Consider the following 23,582-nt stretch of genomic DNA (forward strand, 5'->3'; position numbering starts at 1 on the left):
TGTAATTCAAATGTGGCTTTTTTATTTATTATTACTGTTGAGAGGCATACATTACAGTGCAAACCATTCTTTGGCAAAGGTACAATACAACTGTCATGACAGGCACTAGGTTGTCCACAATGACCACTGGTTAGGACAGTGTAGGTAACACACGTTCAGTACTGCAGGGCAGTGCGCTCCACTGACACTGGGAACCTTTTCAAGGGGAAATAAAAAGAGGGACTCACAAATACACACATCTATCAACACACACAGACGGGTAACGCAAAGAGCTCACAGAGCTTCGGGGCGCAAGCCAAAGCTAGTAGCTGTGACCGAGACACGGGGACATGGTGATGCAGGAGAAGGAGACACCACTGTAAACACAGTTCGTCCAGTATGAGGTGATACTGTTTACCAGTGTGACTGTTGGTGCTCTGACATCTTTACTGTCACCGATCAGCCCCTCAGCTCGCAGGATGTTACCACTGAAGAAGAAAACACAGGAAAGGAAAACTGCACACGCTCCGACACAATCGGAGGAAAACAGGAAGACGAGATCGGGAATTGTGTCGCACGGAGCGAGTCAGTGCACGGAGAGTACGAGGAGTACAGTACGTGTGAAAGGCGGTAAATCGGTCTGACAAACAGCCCCCCCGACCCTGAGCGCCCCTCCCCCAACATCACTTCCTCTCTCATATGGCTTCAATTATGAAGGAATGAGGGTCAGAGGCCCGCGCCACACATGCTCGGCTACATGGCGTCATCCTCCATATCTCAGAGCATTCCTAACCTATATAAACACCCAACGGGGGGGGAGAGAGAGCGAGGAGGGGGGCTGCTGGACAAAGGAATGCAAGCGTGTCCTTGGACCGAGAGAGCTGCAGAGCAGAGCTGCTCGCAGTCCTCCAACGGTGTCGTCGGCGCCAGCGGAGCCGCAGGCTGTGACCCCGCCCCCCCAGCACCTCTCACTTTATTCTTTTAAACTGGATCTAAACAACTTTTAGCCAAACTGTCCATAAATACACAAACTGGCAGCAATATTTCTGCTACTTATTAGAGCATTAAGTCTGTTATGGACAGCAGCCATTTCTGTTATATTTCAGCTGTTCATTGTTTGTCACGCTGACCTTTAAATGTGCAGCTTTATAACTGTAATCAAGAGAAAGAAAAGTTTCTCTGTTTTACATATCAGGGCAAAATAAAGTCTGTAAAATTAGGTAAATACGACCTGGAATAAGCGACACATTAATTCATTATTCATGCAGACGGCGTGTATGCGAGTCCAGCCTGTGATTCATGGAGGAGCACTGGAAGTTTCCTGTGTGACCGCCTCAGTCGGTCTCTCCACTGTGAGTTTTCAGCATCTTTGGAGTTCATGGTCCAGCTGTTAGGTTGGTGGACAAACATCTGCCCTCTGTTCAGCTTCCAAACGACCCATGCTTGTTCTGTCTTCTTCTGCTTGTCGTGACCTTTAACCTTTCACATGCTAGCTGAGTTTGAGCCAGAACTCTTGGGTCTGACCTCACGGTGAATTTTCTAGGACGTCCACTGCTGTGAAGATCCAGACCTGCAAACTGACACAGCTCCTGCTTTTATAGAGGTGCTGGTGATAATGATGATGATTAATTAATCAATGCATCTGATTGGCAGCTCCACGCTGACGCTGACTCCTGCAGAAGCATTAAGAGTGGACTCGGTTTATCACGTTGTTTCTGCATTTTGCATTAGCGTCTGCAGGATAGATGATAACAGGTTGTGTTAACCTCATTCAGACACCTGATGAGAATCGAATTGTTTATATTTGATATTAGCGCACACGACTGTGGCTGAGTGTTTCTGGCAGGTAAGCATCGTTTCAGCTACTTAATAAACAGACACTGGTTTGTTTGGCTTTAAGCCTTTGTGCTAAAACTTGTTCAGATCCAGTCAAATATTTGTTTCATTGAAATTACTGAGCTCATCTTCCCACGACTGCAGAAGCACCGGTCCGAACATGAGCAGGTCAAAGTGAGAATACTGAACCAGGACAACATTCAAACATAAACTCATAAAATCATACTTTTGGCTTTAAAACACTGAGGAAAATACTGGAATAAAGTCCGCGGCACGTGAACACAGTGGTACAAACAGGGTTTCTTTCAAAGGCGCCGGAGCGAGAGCCGGCCGAGCGTCCGGCACACACAGCGAGGGAGTCGTCAGTGGACCGACGAGCAGAGATCAGTAGACATTTCTTTTGCATTACAAACATTTTTGTAGGGCTTCACATTTTCTTCATATGCAACAATTTATACAAAAAGGGAAAAGAAGAGAATAACATGATAAAAAGCACCGCGGGTTAAAGATGCAGTAACTCTACTCATAAGTACAACAGTCGTCTCAACTGTGATGTAGCATTAAGGACATACTGAGTGTATATAGGCTGCTTTGCATATACAACAAAATACTTTGAAGGTTTAGTGATTAAACTGTGATAAAATCGGGGGATAGCACCAGTTTTCGGCATCTCTAACCTGAGAATATTGTGTGAGACAAGAAAATGGCGACCGCCTTTCCATCTACTTCCCTGTCCTGTGATTTATCGTCGAGCGGGAGGAGCAGGACGGCAAACGGCGGCTGGTCGCGGCTCTTCGGGAGCCTCGGCGCAGGGAGGAAGGAGAGGCCGGCCCGTCTCACGCCCGCTCGTCCATCCGGCGGGTCAGAAATAAATCCACGTAGTGACAGCGGCTCGTCGCCGGAGGATTTCGAAGCGAGCCTCGCGCCGCTGGGTGCAACAAACAGGAAACAAAATAAAATCCCTCCCTGGGTCAAGAAAACAAAAAACTGAGACGAGGCTGTTGGGTCTGTCGAGGTTGTTGGCGGCGGTGGAGCCGCGCGATTTCACGAGTCTCATGTCCTCTCCGTGCGTCTGATTGCGAGCGTGTGACGTTCAGACGCCAGAGGGCGTGTTTGCGGGAGTCCTGAGGGTCGTTACGGGCGGCGGGCGGGCGCCGTCAGCTGCTCGAGGCACACCGGGCAGCAGCTGCCTTTTAGCTTGACGGGCCGTTTGCACTCGGTTGCTGGGCAGGACTCCACGAAGCAGGTCACCTGGGCGTCCTGTCGGGGCGGGAAAACACAACAAGGGCGACAAGTCATGACGTCGTTACGTGTGAGATGTGAGGCGAAACTGACAGAAAAGACGCCAAAAACACCAAAACGGGAAAGAAAACTTAAACTGTTCAATAAGAACTGACATCATTTAGCTCACGTGATCAACAGCCAATCACACGGCTGCAAACCAGGGCAGGTCGACATGATCGCGTTCAAACCCAGGTTTGATTTTGGGTTCTGTTTGTTTGCATGTGACAATAACACCATGTGACCCTCAGCCGGTCACTCCGCCTCCTGCCACCAGGACCACCTGACCTGGGACTGACCTGCCCGTCATGCTCGCTGTGTCGTCGTGCATGACGACCACAGACTGCTCTGTTTGCTCGCAGACTGTCTTCCTCGTCTGCTTCTGCCTGCCAAGCTCAATTACTGCAAACATCCCTCTGAATGCAGAGAGGTGTGGAAGAGGAGAGCGAAAGATGGCAACACAGCGGCGTGGAGGCCAGGCCTGCAGGAGGTGGGAAGGTCTGACACCGGAGCGCCATCGCCAGCAGCAACACAGTCAGACACGAAAACTGAACATGATGCCAAGATCTGCTCGAAGAGACGAGACGCTTCCAGACTCACAGAAACATTTAAACGGCGTCTGACAGAGGACGTGTTCACGTGTTAACCCACAGCCCTGCCCGCTACACTCACTCTGCATTCACATGTGGCGCACGGGTCCTTTTTCCACCGCTCGCCGTCCGCTCGCTCGCGGCCTTCGCTGTCAGTGCAGTCAGTGGTGCTCAAACGGGCTTCAAGTCTTTTAATCTGCAGAAACATGAGAACAACACATTTTAAAAGTCAGAACACACACCTCACCTCCCCAAACACACTGACACCTGCAGCTGACCAGAGGGCGGAGCCAGCACACCGACCTCGGCACGCCGACCCCTTCTTGAGGAATTAACTGTGCTCTGAGCAGTGAGACATGGCAACGTTTTTAAGATGGTTAGAAGTTTCAGACACTTTGATCACAAACGTCACCATCTGGATTTAAAGGATAAAGAACAGCTGCAAACATCTGTCTGTGGATGCAGACACACCTGCTTTCGTAAGCTGGTGATGGTCTTCTGCATGTCGGAGACAAAATCCTGGAAGTCGTTGATGGAGGGCTCAGTGCTCTTCCTGGAAGTCGCAGAGACATTTCCCAGACTGCCCGGGGTCTCCTCCACTGAGCTGCACACACACACAAACCAAATGACTGAAGATGTTCACAGTTAACAGTTTACAGGACAAAGATGCACAAATGAGTGTTTTACTTATTCTACACCTCAAATATCTGTTATCGAGGTATTGTCAGGACAGCATTCCTCGCCACATCGCAGGTCACCTGACTCACACATCTGTAAGTGTATGTTGCAGGTTTCTGAGGCCTACAAGTGTTTTTATTTTTGCTGTAAAACAAGAATTTTCTGGCCTAAAAACTGATGCCAGACTTTCCCACGTTCCAGGACCGCTGACACCGAGGGAACGCTGTAAGATTACACAGGAGGCAGCAGTGAGTCAGCCATGTTCAAACTTTACAGCACATATAAACATGTTTACAGCCTGATACACAAACTGGTTGGTCTCCATGGATACTTCCTGAAGGTTTGCATGATTAGGGGCGTGCCCTGCTAGCTATCTGCTGGACTCGGGTAACCAGAGTCCCTGAACTGGACCTCTGGACAACGTCTGTGCTGTTGGAGCAGTTTAAGTTTACAGGTGTTGTTACCTGTTCTCCTGGGAGCTGCTGGCAGGTTTGTACTCTTTGTAGCTGTGCTCAGCTGACCGGCGTCCCCTGAAGTGGTACGACAGGGCGTTGAACTGGCCCTTAGTTCTGCAGTCTGGTGGGTTAAACACAACACACTGAAAATCAGTAGAAGAAGAAAACAGAGTCGCTGAGGCCAACAGAAGGACCGTTTATGACCTGACTGCAGTGCTTTTAGGCTGAAGTGCTGGAATCAACCACAGGAGCACACGGTACCCTCATCTCTTAGCGCGAGTTGTTTAAATCTTCTCTGACGTGCTTCGTCTTGCACTGTATCGGCTCCTTTAGACTCTGCTATGCAGATGACTCACCCATTTATCGAGCTGTGAGGGAGACGACCGCGACCCCCCTAACGATCCCGCTTTTGTCATCCTGGAGGATGAAAAAACTGACAAACCCTTCTCCACTGTCACAGTGACGCAGCTTCCAGGTTTACGAGCCTGGAAGCTGTGGTCTTTATGTAAACGCTCAAATCTCAGCTGCGGTTGATTCACAGACTGCGTGTAGAAGACGAGAACAACAACACTTCCTCTCTTGTGCCGACACATAAAAGCGAACACACACGTGTCACTGTTAGCAAACGCAGCTATATTCTCTGTTTATTGTTTCTGCTCTCCTCATACAGTGAATATGTGCAGTATGTAAGAGGCTGCAGTCAGAGAGCAGACTCCTCACCAGCGTCTGCTTCCTCTTTAAAGAAGAAAACATGTTTCCATCCTGTGATTAAACTCCTGACTAAACCTTTACATCAAACACTGAGATCACTCCAACCACAATAAAAACCTCTTTTTAATAATGGAGGTTTGTTTTCATGCACCAGTATAAAATAATAAAACTGGGATCAGATTTGTGCAACAAATTCACACTACGGGCCAAAAATAAACTTTAAAAGGTTGAAGCAGAGACAGCGACCTCTGTGACCACAGAGCCACTTTGTCTCAGCGAAGATCAGAAAAACAACCAAAACCAAACAACGTCCTGAAAGCTCCTCTCGCCCTCACGGGTCTGCAGGCTGTTCTATTTGTTGTTCTGCGCTTGCTCAGGGCTGCAGCTGTTCAACACATCTGGGATACACTCGAATGCTAATATTCAACCAGTGATTTATTCAGTGGAGTTTAATTTATTCAAGCTTAAAATAAATGTTTGTGTTTTGAAAACAACAAACGTCTGCTAAGGTATCCTGGTCGTCGTGATCTGAGCTGTCGAGTAAACTGAAGAATAAAGCGAGCGTTTGCTGACTCTTACCTTCGCAGCAGTCCTGCCACATGCGCAGGTCGATCTGAGGGACGTCGTCACAGCTGATGTAGCCGTGAGGCAGCTCGGCCACCCTGAACACGTCGCGCTGTACGCGCGTGATGTTGTCGCCGTTATCGCACAGCACCCGGGCGAGGGACGCCTGCTTCAGCTGGGTCAGCTGGGCAGGCGTGAACACGCCGGGGTTCTCGTACCAGAACCTGAACACGGCAGGAAGGAGAGAAATAGGATTCATTTGTTGCGGTCACGTGACGCTCGGCGACAGTTCGGTACTGAAAGGTTGACCTACCTGTCGCCGTCACGCACGCGTTTGAACTGAGTGGTGAGGAGACACATGAGGGTGGGGCCCAGCCTGCTGCCGGGGACCAGATCTTCAGCCATGAGGGCGGGGAACAGGTCGATGTTCAGAGGCGTGCCGTACAGCCTGCAACACGAGGAAATAGAAACACGCTGAGCTCATACCATAACTCTGGCGAGTCACACTGAGCCTGTCTGAGGCCACGCCCACCTCTGCAGCTTCTCTCTGACCGACGGATTCTTAATCTCGTTCTTTAGGTCATCAAAGGTCCGAGCAGACGTCAGGTTACAGAAGGTCCTGTAGTCGTTATACGGCGGGATGCCGTGGTCCTTCCCTCGCTGTATATTCATGGCGGCCAGGTCCAGAGCCACGGCGTGGGCCATGGAGAACAACCGCTCCGTCAGCTCGGTGTTCAGAAGCTGCGTGGTGACACGCATTTTACCGGCGACGCCGAAGAGCCCGCGAAGCAGCGGGTCGATGCCGCCCTCGTTCACGATGCGGAATGGCGAGAAGAAGGCCCGGTGCAGCGAGATGTGGCCCTGCGGGATCGGCTGGAAGTCCTCATCTAACCTGTACAGGATCGGGTTGATGAGGGTGTGGCCAAAGCGGAACGCGGCGGTGGCAAACGCGTTGAAGACGCCGGCGTTCACGTTGGGGTCGTAGCCCCCGTACGGCCCCATCATCTTCATGCCAACCTCACCTAAGATCTGAGAGAAGAGGAGGGTTAGTCTGCCTGCTGTGACATCATCAGAGAAGCGTTTCATTGGCTGCAACTTTTACATTAAACAGCTGAATGAAGTGAGCCCCTCCCTCTCTCTGTGTCCCGGGCTGTCACACTCATGCTAACCCTGAGCTCACCTGATGATCAGCTGAGCAGCGCGGGCGCCATCAGCTCGGAGCCGTTACCTTGGGCAGCCAGTGGCTGTAGGTGATGTGCTGCATCTGGGCGCCGACGATCTTCCGGGCCTCGTGGTAGATGGTGTCCCCGTCCCAGTGAGGGTTCAGCCTCAGCAGCTCTGTAGCGATGCGGTTGTGCTCCCTGAACCACGCGGTGTGCATGGCGGTCAAACCCAGCTGCTCGTTGGCTCGGTGGTCTCCGGCGAGGAAGCACGGAATGGGACTCTCGTTCTCGTCCCTCATGCACTCGGTTGGCGGCCCGCTGGCGAACGGCAGGAGCGGCTTGCCCGTCCGCTGTATGATGCCCTGCCGCAGGAGACCCCTCTGGCTCGCCAAGTCGCGGACTTCCTCCGATTCGTGCCGCGAGCTGCCGTAGACGTTGGAGGCGTCGATGTAGGAGGTCAGCTGGTTGATTTGCTCTCTCGGGTAAACGCTGTTCATCAGCAGAGACGTCATCCCGCTGCCGCACACCGGGCTGGACCGGACGAAGAACATGCAGCGGGCGCCGCTCCGCAGCTGCCGCTGGTCGTTGGGCGGGAACTGGATGGGGAAGCAGGGCGGGTCGTTGGTGCACACCTGAGCGCACAGCTGGCCGTCGGAGAACCGGGACTGGCTCAGAGCCACCACCGTGGAGTCCAGGTCGTGGTCCAGGAACTGACCCCACTGCATCAGCATGTGCGTGTAGCGGTCGTCGGGGGTGATGGTCTCCGATCCGATCATGGTGGTGGACACCAGCCTCGGCAGCGGCAGCTTGTAGCCGTTATGGACGCGGTCGGTGGCGCCTCGCGGAAGGTTGAAACCGTTATCGTAGACGGACTTCAGCAGACGCTCGAAGGCGGTGAGCGAGGCGCCCCACATCGGGTGCTGCAGGTTGTTGCAGGTGCCGTCGTGGCTGCGGTACTTCTGGTGGAAACAAATGTCCGAGCAGTTGTTGATGCGGCGGTGGGCCGTGCAGCCGGACAGGTTGGCGATCATGTCCAGGAAGCGGGGGGACACCAGGTCGTTGTAGCGAAACGCTGCGGAAAGGAAACACACGCTTAGACGTCCATCACAGAGTAATCATAGCAGCCCGGCTATTACACTCGGCCCCGCCCCCTCTGTTAACGCCAACACCTCCCAAACCAAAGCCTAAGATGTCACGGTGGATATGGCCATCTTTTATATACAGTCTATCACTTCCCGCTTCAGCCCACAGCGCCTCCTGGAGACGCCGCGGGTTAGAGACCTGCTCACATTCATCAGGTAATCCACAGGATCAGGCCCTGGAGCCCCTCCCACAGAGGCCACAGGGCGCCCTCCATCAGCTTTGAAATGAGAGCACAGCACATTCAGGTGTGTTAGCAGTGCAGCGTTGCACTTATGCATGACAGCAAGTGTCAAGCGTGTGTGAGGTGAGACTTCCTGTGTGAACGTTCCCACACATCACTGCTGCGTGTTTGTTTACTGGGGAGTTAAAAGGAGAACGTGGGAGCCGGCGTTTCCCTCCACGAACGTTTGTTCAAACTCGCCGTCTGTTGTGTTCATCGCTGTTCCTGCGTTTCCCCGTGAACCTGAAACTGTCACTATTGGTCTCACTACATTTACACCACATGAGGCGTCAACTACACTCAGCCTTTGTTATCATTTCAAGGATGAAAATATCCCAAAGAGCAAAAACAGGAAGTGAAAAAATTAACTAAAATAAAAATCTTGCAAAGAGAAAACTGCAGATTTATGAGGGAAACACTGACACATTTCAATATGACAAAAAAATGAACAAAACTTTTTAGAAGAACTTGCAGATTCAGGAGAATTAAAGCCAGAAATTTAATTTCAAAACTAAGAAAAACTCAATTTCCCGTCACACTGATGGTGAAATGTAGATCAGCTGACCTTCGTGCTGTTAAAATTAAACCCCCAGAACAACGACTGCTTCATGAGCCAGAAACTAAAACAACCCCCCCACATGCTTTTGCACATAAACATCAAAATCCCCCCGTGCTCCCCCCACGCGCAGGTATAATTGACCCAGTGTGAACACAAACCACGTAGGTGAGGCGCTGCGGCCAACCGAGGACTAATAAAAGTGTTTACGGCTCCTCGTCAGCGGGCCGTGGTCACGTGTCCGTCCCTCGGCTGTCGCTGAGGAGAAAATGGCGCACGGATGGAGGCGTGCACAGCAACGAGAGATTCATAGACAGAATTAAATTATTGGCACCACAAGACTCCACTCAGGAAAGCTGAACAGCAGCTTCATTCTGCAAAGTCTGAAACTGCATATGTGCCCAAAATATCAGCACAGCAGAGATGACCGATCAGTTTAAACCGATCAGCGAGCGCGCTCAGTGTTCACGAGGGTGTGGTTTTGCATTTTCAGCAGCGTGTCGAGTCTGAATCTGCTCACCGGTGCCGTTGGTGTCCACCATGAGACCCTGGTTGACGTGGTTCTGGATGAGCAGCAGCGTCTGCTCGAAGATCTCTCCGGCCCGCGCCTGCTCCACGGTGTAGGGGTCCCGCGGATACCGGAAGAGAGCCAGCAACTCCCCGGGGGTGCGAGGCTGACTGCAGGGCGAGGGAGGAGAGGGAACAATAAATATGACAGATCACAGAGACAGTAAGTGTGGAAGTAAGAGACAAAGACAGGTTAAACAAAAGCAGGAGGAAAGATTGCTCCGGTCTTTGGGGATTTTCCGTTAGAGCTCGAGGACTAGAACATCAGGCGGGAATTTCTCCAGTGCAGGTCGGAGAGTTTAAACACGCAGCAGCGTCTGAGTCACTGCGCAGCTGAGTCGCCGCCATCATTTCACTCTTTGTCGTTCCTGCTTCCTCCCAAACATCAGCTCGGTGGTTTTCAGCACAGCTATTCTAAACTTGCACTGAGCCTCGGGCTGTTGAAACTCAGCGAGGTGCTGCAGCCACGATCACACCGCCGCCGTCAACGCCAGCGCTGTTGGCGAGCAGGACTTCCTAACCTGGTCACATGACCCCAGGACACCTCACCGGTACACATGTTCTCATCCTGACCCATCATACGTCTCACCATTACACTCAATCCCATGATGCACTGCAGCAATAACGACAAGATGAAGATCAGGCTCAGGGAAGAGGGACACACGTGGTGGCGTAGGAAAATGGAGACACTTCAGAGCCTTCCAGGTTTTTATCCTCGAGGCCGTCGTGAGGGTCAGAGTCTCATATCGCGTGTTTGTCATATCCTACCCGTCAAAGAGACGCCTCCTCGTCGACTCGATGGCGCTGTCCACAGTACGGATGGCCTGCTCTATGGACGTGCTGACGAAGGTGTCGCCCTCCCTGCTGATGGCGGGCACTGTAGAGACACACAGGTGGAACATCAGCAAGCACGAGCAGAGCTCGGCCAGGGTTTACATCTCAAACAGAACCAGAGTTTTCAATAAAGAGGTTGGTGTCATCCCTAACACAAGCCCCGCCCACCTCCCCCACAGTGATGCACAAAGTTGCACAAAGGCCTGTTATGAGATAAAAACAATGAATCGTGCAGAGCTGCTCCAGTAGAGCCACAAAATAAAAGTACGGAGGTATATCCGAGTAAGGCCGTGAGGCAGACTGCGGTCTAAACCCAACAGGAAGTCGTGTCCATCTTTCATACATTTAAGTAACGGCCGTAAGCAGCTCCAGTTCACCGGTGTTCTTTAGTTCACTGAAATCCTGTGAGCTCTTCCCTCCTGAGTGATTTCTGGCGCTCCTTCGTCTTCGTGTGCCACTGAAAACATCCAGCAGCTGATGCAGTTTAAGGTTCGGTTGCAGAGCGCTGACCTCCAAAAGTCTCAGCAGGAAACAGCAACACACTCCGAGACCCGACAGCGCGGCTACATCGGCTGAGCAGCAGATCACACACACCGAGCAGCGCCACAGACCTTTGGTCCCGGCGGCGCTCTGATATCACTGCTTACCTGTCACAGTTAGCACCATGCTAGCCACCTGGTAGCCGATGGGGTTGCGTGCGACACACTCGTAGCGTCCAGCATCAGCCGTGCCCACGTCCTTCACTTCCAGGTAACCATCGGGGCTGATGTGGAACTTTCCACTTTCTGTCACCTGAACGCCATCCTGAGAGACAGACAGAGGTCAGAGGTCACGGTGCTGAGAGCTGGTGCCTGAACTAAGCCCTCGGTGCATGCTTGTGTAAGGACACAGACGTCTGAGTTTTACAAAGGCTCTCAGCGTCTGGTTTGAGCGTTAGGACCCTCTCGGTCTGATTGACCTGACCTCCTGACCTCTGCACCTGCACTGAGGTCGCCTCTTTACCCGCTCACCTTGTTCCAGGTGAGGACCGGCTGCGGCTGGCCCTGAGCGCTGCAGGGAATCTGCACGTCCTGCCCGGACTCCACCGTCAGGTCCCTCGGGGCATTCGTGAAAACAGGCGTCACTGAATGAGTAACACACACACACACACACAAGTTAATGAGCGGGCAGCAAAGGGTCCACATGTGAAGTGCATTTTGTAATCAATCACAGCCGACATCAAACATTTTACTGTCACAGTGTTTGTGCTTCACCAGAGCTGCTGCTTCCCTCTGCTCACACACAGGAGCATCAATCAGCTTAATGTGAAGCTCAGAGCAAGACAGAACACACACACACACACACACACACACAGACAGTCATATTACATAAATACAAACAGATTTCTGATTGAACCCTTGCGTCACTGTCAGAGTCTTGACCCCGCCCCCTGCGGTTCCTGTGCAGAGCGAGCAGCACGAACACAAAGACTCATCGACATCTAAACACCTGAAAGTCTTTGTGCCTGAGAATGAAGAACTCTCTCTGTGCGTGTTCACCCGACCCACACTCGCCGGCGTGCTGCTAACGGCTGAATTTGAGGTTTTCTAATTTTTACAGGTCACCTCTGCAGGCATTCCCCCGGTGGTCGTTGACAGTACTGCAGGTCTTTTCCAATATTCATGTTTTATATTTATAATATATATTTTTGCAAACAGATATTCTTAATTCTTAATTCTAATAAAACATGAATGTGTTTTAAAACGTGTTTAAAAACTGTACACGGCTTGATCCTACGGGATAAACGTGGGACTTTCCCGTTGCTTTCATGATTCGCGCTCGTGTCACTTCACGCTCTCTACGTCGGCTTCTCCATGAAACAGCTGTGGGCTCACACAGTGCTCCAGTGTGCAACCATTACGCAACTAGTACTTTGCAGCGTGTTAACAGGCATTACAACATGGAAAAACATGGCGTCACCTCAGGATTACAGGCTGCCGTGTTTTCCTGTGCCACGCCAGGCCTGTCATTGCAGAACACGCACACACACAAACACACGCACACACACAAACACACACACACGAACACACACACACACACACCTTCCAATGAGCTGTGACTTAAACGCTGCACACCACTCCCACCCTCCCCTCCACCTACACAAACAAACAGCCTGTGATTGGCAGCCATATTTCATCTATGCACCACCTGCTCTTAGAGCCTAAAGCTCCGCCCCCCTCCTCACCTCTCTGCTGGATGCTGAGCTGCACGGCGGTGCGCGTGGTGCCCACGGGGCTGACTGCCTGGCACTCGTACTGGCCCTCATCGTGGGCTGCCACCCGAGTGATGCGCAGCGTGCCGGAGGGCAGGGTCACGTGACGGCGGTCCGAGGGTAACGGGCTGCCCCCTCGAGTCCAGGCGATCACCGGCTGAGGATAGCCGGTCGCCTCGCAGGGGAAATCCACCGTGTGGCCTTCCAGGGCTAGCTGGTCCTGCGGCGTGACGGTGAACTGAGGGATCGCTACAGGCAGAGCAGGAAATGATGTTTTAATTGGTCAACAAAGGCACACAGCACCCACACCTTTCATCGATCTTCTGATTTACCTTGTACGATGATGTGCGCCGTAGCGTGTATGGTATCAACATTATTGGAGGCGAAGCACGTGTACTGTCCTCCATCAGCCTGCTCCACGTTCTGGATGTAGAGCCCTCCGGAGGGGGTGATGGTGATGCGGGCGTCGTTGGGCAGGGGCGTCCGGTCACCCTTCGTCCAGGACACCCGAGGCTGCGGCTGGCCCGTGGCGCTGCACTCCAGGGTCACGCTCTCCCCCACCAGGACCTCCGTGTTCTGGGGCTGGATCACAAAACTGGGCCGTGCTGGAGGAGCAGACATGGGAACGGTGGTGACCTCACTTTTTCTAAAATAAAGATCTGAAGATGTGAAGCGGCAGCTCGTGCTGGGATCGATGATGCCACTCTGAAACCATCCCCGTTTGTCACGGCACGCAGCTGTGCCCTGTCCTTATTTGGCAGTGATTACAGTGGAGTCAGAGCAGTGTGTACACAGCCGGGGACCTGAGGTTTACAGCCACACAGGGACAGGAAATGCACAACATCTGCTCCCAGAGGCTGGCCGTGACCTTCAGCTCAGATTTTAGCTCATTCATGTGGTTTCAGCCTTTTCCCAAAGCTTTGCAACTTTAATACCAGTTTAGCTAGCTGTAGTTTCAGTTGTCATGGAAACATGACAGATAATCTGATGCAGGTTAAATAAGTCAGCCATGAACTCCAGACTTGCTGTTGCTGCCACATCCATACAGGAAACCTGGTTATTCTACACACGGCTTCTTCCTTTTGGTTCTTTTCACAATAAAAGCCCCTCACATATACAGAAGTGCACTGAAGTTTTTCACACTGGTTCTGGGATAAAAGTGAAACGATATCTTTGATTCTTCTGGTAACCAGATGTGAAACTCACTGATGTTTCATAAAGCGTTTAGAAACCAGCCTCAACATCAATCATGACCATAAAATGCATGAAAGAATAAACAGAAATGAAAAAAGGCAAACAGGACTGCATCCCATAATGCATTGCATCCACAGCTTTAGCTGCACAGAGTACATAAAAAACATGGCACCTACATTTCACTGACATCAGTGTGAAGATGATACGCAAACAGGTAACCACAGTAACTTTAATTAGTCTGGAGCGTTGACAGGAAGTAACTAGTAATAAGTAATGAAACTTAATGAAATCAGACTGTATGTGTGGCTGAGAGTTTGTAGCTGTGAATGTTTCTGTAACACCTGACCTGCTGACCTCGGAACTCTTGGTGCAAACACCGTCTTTAAACGTCTCAGTGGGATGTCGTGTATTTTATGGCTGTCACAGTGAACGGGCTCGGGAGCGCACACTTACACGGAGCTCCGAAGTATCGCAGCGTGACCTCGGACGTTTTGACCTCTCCGGCCACATTTTTGGCCATGCACTGGTACACTCCCTGATCCGTCTCCCTGGTGTTCTGGATCATCAGCGTCCCGTCCTCCAGCAGGTTCAGACGGCTGTCGTCGCGCATGTTTAGCGCATTGCTACGAGGAAGACGCACCGATAAAAACCAGAGCTCGTAAATGCGTGCGATGCGTTTCGATGTTAACCCACCCACCCGTTAGCCTTACTTGTTCCTGAGCCAGATAATCTGTGGTTTAGGGTTGCCTTCGGCTCTACAGGTGAAGTAGACGGTGTTTCCCGACGTCACGTCCACATCGTGAGGCTCCGACGTGATCCTGGGAACCTCTGCAGGAGAAGATCAGACAGAAAACCGATGTAATGTATAAGCAAGCACACAGCATCACACGTCTCTTCATATGTATTTCTTAGCCTACTGAATCGAGCTTCTGCTGAGTATGTCTCGTCTTTCGTATGTCTCGTCTTTTTGAACCTGCTCAATAATATCAGGGCTAAAATCCAGATCCAGAGGGAGGTCGGACAGGGACGATGCAAACTTCATGAGGCTTTTTGTTCAAAGATCATCGTCATTCTGACCCACAGAGCGGAGAATGACTCGTTCAGCAGCTGCACATGGAGACCAGTGGAGGAGTCCCCCAGGGTTCAATATTAGGGCCTCATTTTTTCCTGTTTTTTGGTTGGTAGGAGACTTTGTGCTGAGTTTGAAGCACAAACAGACACAAAGCTCCCAAACACAAGCGGGATGATATATGAACGTCCAGATCTGAAAAGTGAAGCCAGGTTCCTTAAAGCTGCACTTTATTTACAGACCACCAGGGGGCGACCCTCATGGTTACAGATATGCTGGTTTTGGGGATTCATTTCGTCAATTTTGGTCATTATTTAAGTCATAAAGGAGACTATTTTGGAAACCCTCCTCCACACACTTCACACCGCCCTCCTGTTTATCTCCACCAACAGGAGGCGAGTGTCCCCACCAGAAACAGCTCGTGTGAGGAGATGGCACTTCACCTCCAGCCACTGCTTTGTTTTGACAGCTCCTCCACCCACCGTGCAGGGGGGGGAGGAGGGCGTGGAAAGGCTTCCACCGCGTTTTCAGGCAGACATTCCAGACAGGGCCACGCCAAGCAGGCCCGGGCACGTTTGGGGGCCATCGAATTAGCTGCTGAGGTTTAAATGTGGCGGAGACACAAGCAGCTGCCAGCCGGCTCAGCGTGCAGCCATGGCCGCAGGAAACGCAGAACTGAGACGGCGGGATTTACAGCTGCTCATAAAACCGGGTGAACATCAGGACACAGACGAGCGAGGAAAAGCAGTTCAACCTGAGCTGAAGCAGCCTCTCTGTGACAGAGCTCAACAGATTTTCTTCTTCTCTTTTGTTTTACGGCACTCAGCTGCACAGAAATGAAACTTTACAGAGTTCACTTGTTAACTGATGAAACAACTTTAAATAAAATATGAATTTTTGTGTCGACTGATGAGAAAAACAAGCAAAATACTAACATGACGGTTTCACACCAGACTAAACACTTCTCAAACTAAAGTGTCTCACAATGAGGACAAAGGCCTCCTGTGGGCCTCCATCCTCACACACACACACACACACACACACACACACACACACACACACACACACACACACACACACACACAGCTATCAGCCAGCCCATCTCAGCAGCTGCTGGTGGTCTGACGCAGGGCCCACAGACACGTTGAGCTCCCTTCGCCCTCAGACTGTTTGTGGTGTGTGAAGGATGGAAGTGGGGGCTGCAGACACAAAGAGAGGATACACCTGTGTGTGTCTCAGCTTACCTGCAGGGAGGGGGGCTGGGGGGGCTGTCTGAGAGTTTGCAGAGTTTGGCTATAAAAATAAGTGGATGTGTGTAACGCATGACTTCCGACGTGCTTCCTGTTAGGCTCCAAAGTCTTGAAGCTTTCTGCTTCCTTTGTCCAGCAGAGATGAGAGGAGACGTTCAGGAAACCAGGAATGCAAGCTGCACATCCAGCTGCTGTTAAACAGCTGTAACTTCTCCACTTTATAGCCAGTGATGGGGGGAGACTGTTTCTATAACTCATTCTGTAACTGTTCTCAGTACCGCAGTTGAGCTCCTCAGCGGTGAGCGTCGCCACCGATCTGCCCTGCAGGCGGCTCGGGTAGTCGCAGGTGGCAGCAGCCTGAGCGTTGCCCGACTCGGCGTACTGCTTCAGCAGGTCGGCCAGCCAAAGCAGCTCGCAGTCACAGTTCAAGGAGTTGGAATCCAGTCGCCTGCACACACAGAAACACAGAGACAAGTGGGCATGTGTGGATAGATGGAGCCCGCAGTCTGGATAAGCAGTAAACCCTCCCTCACACTGGACACGCCCCCTTCCTGACGTGAGCACAGGTTTTTCAGGGACGAGGCTCTCGAATATTTATTTGAATCTAAAACTTCACAAATGACCGAGGCTCATTTATAAGTAATAAAGGAAACCTGGTTATTGTTGTGGAGCCTCCTCCACCTGCTCATAGCTCTGTTTATTTGCTCTACATCAGCATCATGATTACTGAGACCCAAACTCCTCCGCTCATGTCTGAGCCAGCTGCAGTACCTCTAGCATCCAGCAGGGGCTCCAGCAGTGAGTCAGTCTGCTTAAATTTTAATAAGGCTTAAAGTTTGCAAACTGGGGGCGTGGCCTCTTTGACTGACAGGTGGTTGGTGACACAGGTGGCAGCAGCTCGCTGTCTGCTAACAGGACCTCTGAGCAGTGTCTGTGCTGTTGGAGCATTTTAACGATGTCATGTGACCAATAACATCGCTGCTGTACTAACAGCAGCTCCAGTTTCACTGTTTGGACACAGATACATGTCTGCTTGCATCATCTGGTCACCTCTGGCTCCACAAAAGCAACATGGCGGCAGCGCTGTAAACGGCGTGCGGCACAACGTGACGTCTGGAATCAAAGAGCTGCAGGCTGTTTGGTAACTAAAGCAAACAGGAAGTCTCTGTTTGGTAATCAGAGTCCTCTGAGACACACAAACATGCTGTGATGACATCGTTATTACCCAGGAAAATATGCAGAGCGGTAGGCGGGGCTGTGCGACCATGTAAGCATGTCTGTTCCTAATGACATCATGTAGATCCTGTGGCTCAGGAGGATTCACAGAAACGTGTTTATTATGAACACTTACTCGTGAGCCGGAGAGACACGACAGAAAATAAAGAAAAGCACAAACTCTTAAGACTTCGTATTCTCTTAAATGGAGTCATTTATATGAGCGACGTCTCAGATGGACTCAGATCTGCTGCAGCTCAACGGGAGGAAAAGCTGTGGGAGGGCCGAGCGCTGCAGGCGAGCGTGAGAACAGCGCGCTGCAGGCGAGCGTGAGAACAGCGCACTGCGGTTTCATGGCATCTAACCGATAAACACGCCTGTCTGATAGTGAGCACAGAGTCTCGCATGTGTTTGTGAGCTTGTCTTTTCCACTTACAGTCGCTTCATGGCCTGAAGATGAGAGAAAGTTCCCGGCACCAGCTGGGTGATCCTGTTGTTGTGCAGAAACCTGAGAGAGGCAGAAAAACATCACAGTCGTCAAGCAGGAATCTGTCGTTTCAGTGAGGAAACACTGAGGGCTCACACAGTCCCAAAATCGATCTGCTCGACTAATAACAGGACATATTTGCCTTTAATAGCATCTTTTGGGATGGGAGAAGAAATATGATCGTTTTCCCAGATGATGACTCACGCTGGCTAAAACGCAGGCATGAAAACATTTTCCTGTGTACACGAGTCTCGGGCCAAACACATTTTTAATACTACAAAATTACATTAATTTTCCATCCCGCCCTCAGGAACGCCATCCTGCTCTCCATCTCTCTCTCGATGCTTTGACCGCAGAGAAATTTCCCAACCATGACCGGAGTGTGCGCCTGGGAATTCCACCCTCAGGTGTTTTCCCCGTGCAGCAGGTGTCCTTCCTCTCCTTTACTCAGGAGACTGGGAGGAGTGGAAACCCTGCTGGCTCATAAACAGTGAAAGAGATCAGGACACCTGCTGCCGATCGCTCGTCACGCCTGAAAGTCGGCACACGTCTGTGCGCGCCGCGTTTACACTGTAAGAAGGTGCTTACAGTGTGCACAGCACAAGCAGTGCACTGCTGCAGGATAGTTAAACTGGGATGTATCCCATAATACTGATGGTCAAAACTGGTCAGGCAAAAATAATCACACTTGATTTGTCTCAAAACTGCTGAAGAAATAGTGAAAGCCAAAGTCGAGGTCCTGAAACCGTGTGTGTGTGGAGGGGGAGGGGCTTAGCACACAGCCCTGCACACCCTGCAGCACACACATGCAGGGAGCGACGGTGCTACCAACCCTGCACGACTTCCTGCAGCCGTTCCTCAGTAACCGTCCTGCAGCCTCTGACATCAGTGAAATGTCTGAGCGCTCTTCCAGTCCACATTCCTTCAGCTGAAGGATGTTCGAGCGCTTCCTGGCATGTACCGTCTGCTTCAAATTCAGATCTGGGCTCCGCGAGCCTCTCCGTTCTTTGTTTCCAAGCCATTCCTTCCATTCCCCGCCAACTACATCATGCTAGTTATTGCTTTCTGGTTTCTATCAACTGTCACAGTAAATCCAGTCGCACCGGTGGCTCTATTATTCCACGGATCTTAAAATTACCGTTCGGAAAAGCTTTTGGTGAACGCTCAGGCAGGATGAACTTACAGTCGCTCCAGCTTTGGTAGATGAGTGAAGGACTCTGGTTCCAAGGACTCGATGTTGTTGAAGTGCAGGTACCTGCAGAAGAGAGCAGAATGTAGATAAAGCAGAGTAAAACTGGATTATGTGATCTTAGTGTCCTGATGAGCTTCACCGGCTCTTATCTTAAAGCTACAGGGCCAGATTTACTTCGCGCAGGCTGCAACCATGAAGATGCTACAGAGGGAGAGCAAAGGTTTGGGTTGTAATATGAAGAAGGTCTGATGAGGTCACACAAACACAGGGCAGCGTTAACTCGTCTCTGCCTCTTTGGAAACCGCCGCCTGTTAGGATCATGGAGGCAGCTCTGAGAGAATCAATGATTTTATCATCAGGGCAAACTGATGGAAACTGGTGGGGTCTCTGAGGCTGGGCAGCAGGCAGCCATCCCGCAGGATGTGCAGAAGAAGAACACTGAGCATTACTGTCAGACCCACGTGTGTTAATGACGTTAGAGCGCTACGTGCATGAGCGTGCACGCTGTCATTGTTCTCTCCGTGCTGCATGAGGCCGCAGGGATTTATTAAAGTCAGAGGAAGGAATCTGACTCACAGCCAACTGTGGCCAACAAACAGACTGAAAAATCACAGATTACAGCCAGCGCAGCACGCCGTGACGCTGCGATGGTGCAGCCTGATGGAAACCTTCACAAGGCACCTTTGTGTGGTTTAAATGCTCTAAATCAAGTGGAACAATTAATTAACTGTACCCAGACCTTTGTGTAACAAACGCCACCGACACTCGTTTGTAAATCACAAAAGTACTTTTTAAAGCTGAAGCAGTCTTTAGTAAATCTGGCTCTTTGTCTACAGCAGGGGCCTCGAGGGCCGGGGTCCTGCAGGTTTTAGTTCTCAGCCTGGGTCAGCACACCAGAGTCACATGATCAGTTCATTACCAGCCTCTAGAGACGAGGTTAACTGAGCTGTGTTGGATCGAGGACACGTCTGAAACCTGCAGGACACCCTCGAGGCCTGCAGTTGGACACCCCCTTGTGTTTGTCTGTGTGACTCTCTATCATTGATTCTGAGTGAAAAGCAGGGACGCTGATTGTTTACTGGGGAGCAAACAGAATGAAGCTCATATACAAGATCGGGGTAAACAAATCCAACAGCTGTGAGGTTCAGCCGGGTGAGGGTCAGAGCAGCAGAGCAGACGTCATGTACACCACACCTTTGAGTTTAGAACAGAAACACCTCCAGACGAGCGCACCGATCGTATCGTCACGCTTTCAGAACCATCCCAGTGTGGCTGCTACGGGAACCAAACAAACGCAGACGAGCTGGAAATATTTAGCTCGGTGAAACGTTTCCTCGAACGTGTCGCGAAAGCCTGTCAGCTCTGCCGAAGAGAGGGAGGAGCTTACTGTCGCTGTCTGAGGCGCGACTCGTTTCACTTTTATACAAAGAACAAAACGCAGAACCAGGAGAAACTCAGACACAGGTCAGTGCTGAAAGCAGGTTATCACTGCTCATTCAAGCTTTCCTTGTACTGAAGGAAGGAAGCAGCGGGCGTCCGAGGCACCTGATGTCCCAGTGTTGGTTTGTGGATCATCACAATTCATGTTTGTCGAGGTTTCAAGTGCACAGTCACTAGGGCTGCCACAAACGATTATTTTGATAGTCGACTAGTCACCGATTATTTTTGCGATTAGTCGACTAATCAGATCATCATCCATACAGCTTATTGCACCAGCAGCATCTGCTCTTATATAACCATCATTAGCTTACAGCTTTAAGTGTTTAAGGTCTGTGCTAACTAAAAATAAAGACAAGATGATAGTTTATTCAATTTTAATGAAATGTGCAGATTGTTTCGGTGAAGTTTAATAAACTCCTTGCTATCTAAAATATAACAGGACACCGGAGTAAATTCTCGAGAATCTCACACTTCTGATAATCAGCTGTCTGCTTGACGTTTATTCAGCTGTGTAAAAACTACAACTTTAATCTCAGCCAAACCGATTTACTCAGGAACAATAACATTTTGAAGTTATCTAAGTGACTTATATATGTTTAACCTGAGTAGTGAAAGATGGCGGTGGGTTTGAAGCCGGGAGCCCGGTGTTCTCACGGGCTCTAGTGAGCCTTGCCCCGGCTCGCTATCGAGCTAGTGGGTAACAGACGTCTCCGAAAATGTCGGAGCGCTTTTGAAAATATGTGGTGTCCTGATAAACTGAGCAGATATTTGAGGTTTACACAGCTACATTCTCGCCTGAAAATATGTTAAACGTTTATTTTGTGACCCAGAAAGAATAATAAGAGTAATATTAAAACTAACTAGCTGCCGCCATTGTTGGAAACTGAGCTGGGCCGCGCTATGAATTCTGGGACACAGCTTCTTCTTCTTCGGAGTTTAACGGCAGCTGGCATCCTTGTACATGCAGTGCTGCCATCTTCTGTTTCAGTCCGTTATTACACTCTTAAATCCTACTACTTATTCCTGCGTCCTTTGTGATCTTACAAAGCTTCAAACGAGCGTCGACTATTAAATCAGTCGTCGACGATTCTGATAGTCGACGTAATCGTGACTAGTCGACTAATCGTGGCAGCCCTAACAGTCACACTGCTGTGATGTCATAGTTGTGCAACTGCTTACGTCCACTCAGAAAAATTTTTTAAAAAATTGGGCGCTCAAGGTCCGAGTCGGGGTCAGGGTTGGAAGTTCGGTGGGTGGGGGGTGATGATGCAAAACTATGACATCACTACAGCGTGATATCCAACATTACGATGACGATCCAGGCACCCTCGCGTACACGGGGACATCAGTAACTCTCCGTCTGAGCACGCTCAGTTACAGCGATGACATAAAACGGTGGAGTTACCGATGATGTTCTGGGCGTTTTAAAATTTCATTTTTCTAGATTTGACTGAAAAACTGTCACCGATACGTGACTCCCATCACGTCTGCCGACGGGCTGATGTCATCGGTGATCAGCTGATAACTCATGAATCCGCGGCTCTCTGGGCTGTGACGCGTTCAGCCCTGAGGTTTCTTCGCTCCGGTGTCGTCACAGGTCCGATTCCCTGACAAACCGCAGGCACGCTGATAAACTCGAACGGCGCGCGCTGTTGGGCTACTCTTCAGCCTTTGGCATGCGTCGCCCGATGATGCAGGACCATTAAAACTAAAAACCCACATATACGTAAACTCAAAACAGATGTTGGAGTGCACTTGGTGAATTGGCCGTTTGTTCTCTGTTGCAGCGAAGAACAGTGAGTCACAGGCTCCTCACAGATTACTGAGCCTGAGTTTCTCAGCAGACGCAGCAGAAAGAGCAGCAGAAGCCTAACAGCAGACCATCGGCACATTTACGACCTCGTGTACAGCCACACATACGTCTGTCGGACATGCAGGTTTACGGAGCTCGACGTGTTTCTGACAGGCAGGATTTGCATCACACAGATTAAACACACACGATGCAGATTTCACACAAAGAAACAGCAAATTTACAGCGAATCAGAGCAGGAGCTGTTTCTGCAGCGGGACAGAAGCGAGTCAGGCTGTGGCGTGCAGACACGCTGCTCCACAGCAGCCGTGCTGGACGTCCCAGCAGCGCAGGTGAATTCATGCTGCAAGCTTCACAGGAGGGAGGGGTGCAACGTCGCCGCCATCCTGACCGCACGGCATGAAGCCAGTGTTTCCCCCACTCATGTCCAGGTTTCACAGTACATGTGGTTGTTAATGCTCAGATCAGCTGATCTGAAGAACGCACACTGAGTCGGGATCTGAGTTTGTGATCCGGCTTCAGTAAACCTAACGACGTTCACCCTTGAGGGCCAACGGAGGAACTGTGACGAGTGCACGTGAAACAGGCGGAGTCCATCCTTCGGTTTGTGTTAGAGGTGGGGGGGGGCAGCTGTGGAGGAAACACTGGTGACTCATGCAGAAAGGGTCACGGGAGGCAAGCGCAGCTGCGAGGGGGCTGCAGTCACGGCATGCACGGTGGCAGCAGAAAGGTGGATGAAGGGTGGGCGTAGCACACTGTGGGGGAAACATGACACCTGCAAAGTCTGCAGTCATGCCACAAGAACATGCTCGCAGATAACACGTCACATGACGGAGACTTTGCCAGGCTTTATGGAGTGTTTGTTTTTCAGGAAGGGGGGAGGGGGTGGAGGCATTTACAGCTGGAGAAGAGAAGGAGGAGGAGTGGTGCTGCGAGCAGAAGGAAAAGGTGGAAGAGGAAGTAGGTCACTTACAGTTGCTCAAGAGAGACAAGCCCCTTAAATGCTTGTCTGTCAATTGATTGGATTTCATTCTTGTACAAATAGCTGGAAGGAGAGATAATCAGCATCATTAGTAACACACACACACACACACACA

General features: G+C 50.8%; 1 protein-coding gene across 3 annotated transcripts in view; it reads right to left on the reverse strand.

Moving 5' to 3' along the window:
- Window positions 1–23,582, reverse strand: part of pxdn (peroxidasin) — a 35,582-nt gene continuing 12,000 nt past the window's right edge. For 2 of the 3 annotated variants that reach the window (XM_082516775.1, XM_082516774.1), the window contains 20 exons: window positions 23,459–23,530; window positions 19,227–19,298; window positions 17,993–18,064; window positions 16,620–16,789; window positions 14,733–14,850; window positions 14,476–14,645; window positions 13,161–13,433; window positions 12,802–13,077; window positions 11,588–11,700; window positions 11,225–11,381; window positions 10,512–10,620; window positions 9,697–9,854; window positions 7,323–8,329; window positions 6,627–7,123; window positions 6,408–6,542; window positions 6,110–6,318; window positions 4,829–4,940; window positions 4,158–4,290; window positions 3,769–3,882; window positions 1–3,075 (listed from right to left, as the gene is read on the reverse strand). In XM_082516775.1, coding sequence (XP_082372901.1) covers window positions 2,950–3,075; window positions 3,769–3,882; window positions 4,158–4,290; window positions 4,829–4,940; window positions 6,110–6,318; window positions 6,408–6,542; window positions 6,627–7,123; window positions 7,323–8,329; window positions 9,697–9,854; window positions 10,512–10,620; window positions 11,225–11,381; window positions 11,588–11,700; window positions 12,802–13,077; window positions 13,161–13,433; window positions 14,476–14,645; window positions 14,733–14,850; window positions 16,620–16,789; window positions 17,993–18,064; window positions 19,227–19,298; window positions 23,459–23,530 — 4,093 coding nt within the window. In that variant the 3' untranslated portion in view covers window positions 1–2,949. The remainder of the gene's footprint in view (window positions 3,076–3,768; window positions 3,883–4,157; window positions 4,291–4,828; window positions 4,941–6,109; window positions 6,319–6,407; window positions 6,543–6,626; window positions 7,124–7,322; window positions 8,330–9,696; window positions 9,855–10,511; window positions 10,621–11,224; window positions 11,382–11,587; window positions 11,701–12,801; window positions 13,078–13,160; window positions 13,434–14,475; window positions 14,646–14,732; window positions 14,851–16,619; window positions 16,790–17,992; window positions 18,065–19,226; window positions 19,299–23,458; window positions 23,531–23,582) is intronic. The other variant, XM_082516776.1, reaches the window with a different exon arrangement.

Source organism: Aulonocara stuartgranti (assembly GCF_965226115.1).
Source record: "Aulonocara stuartgranti genome assembly, chromosome: 19".
Classification (NCBI taxonomy): Eukaryota; Metazoa; Chordata; class Actinopteri; order Cichliformes; family Cichlidae; genus Aulonocara; species Aulonocara stuartgranti.